The sequence below is a fragment of the Haliaeetus leucocephalus genome, unplaced genomic scaffold (assembly GCF_000737465.1).
Source record: "Haliaeetus leucocephalus isolate CR32 unplaced genomic scaffold, Haliaeetus_leucocephalus-4.0 Scaffold267, whole genome shotgun sequence".
Lineage (NCBI taxonomy): Eukaryota > Metazoa > Chordata > Aves > Accipitriformes > Accipitridae > Haliaeetus > Haliaeetus leucocephalus.
In genome coordinates, this window is record NW_010972703.1 from 192,696 (window position 1) to 198,142 (window position 5,447).

The following is a 5,447-nucleotide window of genomic DNA, read 5'->3' on the forward strand; positions in this document are numbered from 1 at the left end:
CCCCCCCCCCTTATTTTGTTTTCTCAGCTGCTGTTGAGTTTCCAGCTGAATCCTGTCCCACTCGAGAGACTCTTGACCGCACCAGTTGTGTTTTATTCTTCTTTTTGTTGGTGGATTGGTATTATTTTTTTTTCTCCTGTTGGCATTACAGAGCTAGTTCAAAATATTTTTGGCTAAAATGAGAATTAAATGGAGATTTAGTTTTATGAAATGTTAAGAAATAATAATAAAGAATAAGGTTGTAAACCTGAGTCTCTGGTTTACTGAGGAGGCTTGAAAGATCTGGGAGCTGTTTCCAAACAAGTCTGGCTTAAATTGTACACCGGAGTTAGGGTCCAGGTCCCCCACAACCTGCCTGGCCTTCCTGTTACCTCATCATCCCAGTAAGCAGATGCCCTTTTAATCTTGCCTTGTTAAATCTAGACCTAATCCTTTCTAATTAATTAGGTCATGCCCAGAGCTGTGTGTGTCCATATCTGTTGCTGAAGCGGCTGACTTGTATCCACCTTGAGCCCATGATGGGCAGCATCCAACAGCGTCACAAAGGGACCAAAGTCTCTTCCAGTTCGGTGACACTTGCAGGTCTGCTGGCCAGGAAAAGGGAAAAAAAAAAAAAAAAGTCCTTTATCTCTAGAAAATGGCTGTCTTGTGCATGGGTGTGGGGCCTGGAGGCTCCTGGCTTGAGAAGTTCCATGCGAAAAACCTCTCCGTTAACGGCTGCTCCGAAAATCCCCAGGGGACGATGATGCCCTGAAGGTCTCGCTTTCATAACTACCGCTGCTGCTTAAATTTATCTACTTTCTGGGTTTTTCTTGGGAATTGCATTTGTTTTCCCAGGTCCGCAGGTTTTTTGCAGCGACACCACGTGTGGGAGAATACCAAGTCCCCTCGTTAGCCAGGACAGAGAAGATCTTCCGAGCCCCACTATGCTGCCTGCAATCATGTTGTTCTTTCCCTCCGCTATTATTTTTCTGCATCACAGGTTTTTAACTTGTGAGCTCATTTGTCTCCCATAGCTCTCAAAAAATTCTGCTGGTCCACCCATCCTCATCCCCAAGCCCTGTCCCACCACCATGTCCCCAACCTTGAAGGCATGGGGACAAATTTTTGTGGACCTAAAGCCCCTTCCCATCAGGGATGTAGGGGTTTTTATTTCTCCCTCTATGTCCACCTGGAGTAAAGCTCCAACCCCGGATCAGATCTTCCATGAACCTCCAGGTTGTGGGATGACCCAACAGTGGACACAAGGTGGCCACGAGCTTGATAGAGCACTTTTTTTTTTTATTGTTTTTTGTACACAAAATCTACGGTTTCTCGCTCATCTGGTCCCGATGGTGACTTGCCACACCCGGACAAGGTTGTCTGTGTAGCCAGCAAACAGGGTCTATGGAGAGAAAGAGAGTCGGGTCACGGGAAGGGTTGGGTGGCCAACAAGGTGAGACCTTGGGACATGAGGACAAAGGACTCCAGTCCTCGGAGGGCAAATCCCAAATCAGAGGAGGGACCACCATCAGCCCCAGACATTGGGGAGATAGAGAGCTCAAAGGTCGAGAGGGGACCCAGGGAAGGAAGGGACCCAAGAAGTAGAGATGTGACCCGGGAGCGGAGCACAAGTGTCCTCACGGTCCTTCTGCTCCACAAGCAGCAGGAGGGTCCCCCCAAAATCCTCATTCCACAGGGCTGGGATGCCGGCAGAGGGAGAAAGGGATGATGGTTCTTACCTGCCCATCTGCGGACCAGGCCAGGGAAGTGCACTGGGGTGGTTCGGCTTTGCTGCTGGTGCTGATCACCTCCTGCTTCAGCTCATCCACGATGATTTTACCTTCCAGGTCCTGCAGGAGAAAAGAACATTAAGGACCAAGAGGAGACTCCCGTGACCGAATCCAACCCAATTCCGGAACGCTGTGAGGGTCGCTCAGAAACAGCCTCTGGATTTCCGCACAGAAATGCAGTCAGATGGCATCAAAATTGTTTCATCACAGCACAGCAGCTCTGCCCTACGGCTGCCGCAACCCTCCTTGGCTGGGGGACGAGACCACGCTGGGGATGCTCCTCCTCTGAGATCTGTGATCCAAAGTAAGGATCTTGACCACGACGAAGACTCCAAACCCAAGACAACCCAAAAGTGAGTCTTCTGGAGGAACCCTGCCCAGACAGGGACAGAAAGGGGCTGAGGACCGAGTGGTGACGTACCCAAATCTTGATGCTGGGTCCGGTGGCAGCACAGAGCCAGTAGCGGTTGGGGCTGAAGCACAGGGCGTTGATGATGTCTCCTCCATCCAAGGTGTAGAGGTGTTTGCCTTCGTTCAAGTCCCACAGCATGGCCTGGCCATCCTGGGGGGCAGGAGGAGGACTCAAGAACAAACCCCAGCACTCGTCACCCGCCCCAGGGAGGCCTTTTTCCCACCCTGACCATGGTTAAGCTGGAGCACTTTGCCAGAAGCCAGCACAGATACGGAAAAGTTATAAGAGGCAGCAGGAAAATTCAAAGAAAACGCATCAAGGGCTGAAATAAAAAGAGTTAAAGGAGGTCCCTGGAGCTGGGTGAGCATCTTTGTCGTGGTCTTCCCTCCTTACTTGACATCCGGGACTGTCAAGTCAGGCCAGATCTTTGGGCTGTTACGACCTCACTCAAGCCATGACCAAGATACGGAGCCCGTTCTTGGGGTGGGAGACACAGAAATGAGTCAGAACTGCTGGTGGGACACCAAGATCTCGTCTTGGGACCTCAGCCTTCCCCCTCAACCCTGTGACACGTACCTTGCCGCCAGAGGCACAGAGGGAGCCGTCGGGGGAGACAGTCACCGTGTTCAGGTAGCCCGTGTGCCCGATGTGGTTAGTCTTCAGCTTGCAGTTAGCCAAATTCCAAACCTGGGTGGGCAAAAAACCAAAGGAGCAGGAGGGGGGGATTAAACATTGCTACTGCACCCCAATTCTGGGGATATAGGGGAAAAAAAACCCTTCCCTGGAGCAGTCTGGCTGCTCCGATCCTCCCCCCGCCATTGCAGGGACCCCAGAGAAGGGCTCGCTGTCCGGGAAGGAGATCCCACCTCACCTTCACCAGCTTGTCCCAGCCGCAGGAGACGATGATGGGATTACTGCTGTTCGGAGAGAAACGCACGCATGACACCCACTCTGAGTGACTCTCATCCTGGGGAAGAGGAACGATGCCGGGTTCACGGCGAGGAAACGCGGCCAAGTCTTCCCCACCCCATCCACGGGGCGCTGCAAGATCAAACCTGCTGCATCCCGTTGCTCCAAAGCTTTCCCACCTCATCCCCCATCCCTCATAATTGCAGGACTTGTCCTCAGACACCCCCCCGCTCCCCAGGGAGAGGTCAGCAGGCAACATCTCGCTTCTAATAATTACAACAGGGTTGGGAGACCTGGATTCTTGATCAAAAGCGGTGGGAGTGGACCTAAAACCAAGTCCAGGGAGGCGTTTTCTCATGGAGGGCTGATTTGGAAGCCCACCTTCCCCGGCTCACCTGCACAGTGTACTTGCAGACACCCAAGGTGTTCCAGAGCTTAATGGTCTTGTCCCTGGAGCCCGAAACAATCTGGCGGTTGTCAGAGGAGAAGGCCACGCTCAGGACGTCCTTTGTGTGACCCACAAAACGACGGGTGGTGGTGCCACTGAAGGAAGACCAAGAGACAATGGGAGATCTCGCAGACAAATTCCGCAAAAGAGGGGAGGAAAATTCAAAGATTTGAAGGAAAAACAAACACAAAGTGGTCTACGAAAGGGTAAGGAATGATGGTTCCCTTTTTCCTTCAAAAGAACAACTTTAGAGAAGGATTGGGGGAATCAGGATGAATTTATTGCGTGTGCACGCCTGGCTCTGCAAATCCCTGACCCTCTTCTGCTTGTACAAATTCAGCCCAAAATGACTCGAAAAAAAAAGCCTGAACCTCCTTGTCCCACTTCTCCAATGCTTCTCTCCCATCATAATTGCAGGACGTGTCTTCAGATCTCGGAGATCAGCAGACTTTGTCAGATATAATCATCAGGAGAGGGAGCCAAGGAAAAGCAGCCAAACCCCCCAATTCCGGCCTCCGTTCCAAATCATGGCACCGGCCACAAAAAACTCCCCCCTGCTGGGATTTATCTTCCAACCCAAAAGCAAATCATCTCTGTTTCAAGGTGCACTGATGACCTTGTCCCCTCTCCCAGCACCCAAATGAAGCAGGGAGCCACGCTACACCCCCCCATACCCCCCAAAACACCCTCATCCCTGCCATGTCCCCGTGGCTCACGTGGTGAGGTCCCAGAGCCGCAGGGTGCCATCCCACGAGCCAGAGAGAGCAAACTGCCCATCGGAGGAGATAACCACATCGCTGACGAAGTGCGAGTGACCCCGCAGAGCTCGCTGCGGGATCCCATAGTTGGTCTCATCACGGGTCAGCTTCCACATGATGATGGTTTTGTCTGTAGGGGAGGCAAAGAGAGAGGTAAGGGGGGGGGGGGGGGCCTTTCAGGGACCGCAGCCCTCTGCCTACCCCCGGCCTGTCCTTCTCCTCCCCCATGGGAATGGTGGGGGGGCTGCCAAAGAAAACGGGTTGACCAGCTCTCCGCTCCTGTGCCCCCTCCTACCTATCGCAAAGACCAGGCCCCTGCCTCCTCTCCCCTCCTCCGTACCTCTGCTGTGCTACACCCCAGCCCCATCCCTAGGCCAGACTGCCCTAAGGTGGGGGGGGCCTCCAGCCTGTCCCCCCCATCCCTAGACCCACAGCCTCCCTACTCGCCTAACGGTCTCCCCTTGCAGGCTCATGGTAGCCCTGGGACCCCGAGATCATGGTCTCTCTTTCCCCCCACGTCCCAGAACCTTCCCTGCCCCTCTCCCCTCCGGACTCACGGTCTCCCCTCGCCTCTTCTCCCCGTGATGGTCTCCCCTCACTCCCCAAACTCGACCCATGGTCTCTCCCTGTCCCTCTCCTCAACCAGGCTAATGGTCTCCCCCCTCCCCGGGCTGATGGTCTCCTCCTAACTCCCTCAACGCCCCTCCCTCCGATGGTCTCCCCCGACCCTCTTCCCCTTCCCCCCAACCCCCCGCCCCGGCCAGCTCCGGCCCTCACCTCGCGAGGCGGAAAGAATCATGTCCGGGAACTGCGGCGTGGTGGCGATCTGGGTCACCCAGCCGTTGTGACCCTTCAGGGTGCCCCGCAAGGTCATCTGCTCCGTCATGGTGGCGGTAGGGCGGGAGGATGGCGGTGGATTCAACGGAAGCCACGGCCCCGTCCCGTCCGGGCCCCGACAGCAGCCACCAGCGCGGGCAGAGAAAGAGACCGAGGCGGCTTCCGGCGGAAGCGGAAATAGCGTATGAGCTGTACGGCAGCATGGCGGCGCGCAGGCATGCGGGGCAATATGGCGGCGTGCACGGCACTGTACGGAAAGAGGGGTAGGGGGGAGCGTTGGGGGGGGGGGATGTAGGGAGTGCCCTGGGGGG

The 5,447-nt window shown here is 54.9% G+C and overlaps 2 protein-coding genes across 2 annotated transcripts in view; one reads left to right on the forward strand and one right to left on the reverse strand.

The window, feature by feature from the left end:
• Nucleotides 1-5,447, forward strand: part of ZNF473 (zinc finger protein 473) — a 157,479-nt gene that overhangs the window by 116,305 nt on the left and 35,727 nt on the right. The gene's annotated exons all lie outside the window — the stretch shown is intronic.
• On the reverse strand, nucleotides 1,263-5,282 carry GNB2L1 (guanine nucleotide binding protein (G protein), beta polypeptide 2-like 1). Its single transcript, XM_010569281.1, has 8 exons — nucleotides 5,077-5,282; nucleotides 4,258-4,429; nucleotides 3,489-3,636; nucleotides 3,056-3,151; nucleotides 2,761-2,871; nucleotides 2,194-2,334; nucleotides 1,722-1,832; nucleotides 1,263-1,384 (listed from the first exon to the last, which is right to left on the reverse strand). The coding sequence occupies exons 1-8, from the start codon at nucleotides 5,183-5,185 to the stop codon at nucleotides 1,319-1,321; spliced, it is 954 nt and encodes a 317-aa protein (XP_010567583.1). The 5' UTR covers nucleotides 5,186-5,282; the 3' UTR covers nucleotides 1,263-1,318.

What these genes read in the sequence shown, in the direction of transcription:
- GNB2L1 (XM_010569281.1), bottom strand. Translation starts at nt 5,185, where the DNA reads ATGACGGAGCAGATGACCTTGCGGGGCACCCTGAAGGGTCACAACGGC. An exon ending in GATTCTTTCCGCCTCGCGAG is followed by an intron (nt 4,430 to 5,076) that starts GTGAGGGCCGGA and finishes CCTCCCCTACAG; the next exon opens with ACAAAACCATCATCATGTGG. An exon ending in TCTGTGCCTCTGGCGGCAAG is followed by an intron (nt 2,335 to 2,760) that starts GTACGTGTCACA and finishes CCTGCCCCCCAG; the next exon opens with GATGGCCAGGCCATGCTGTG.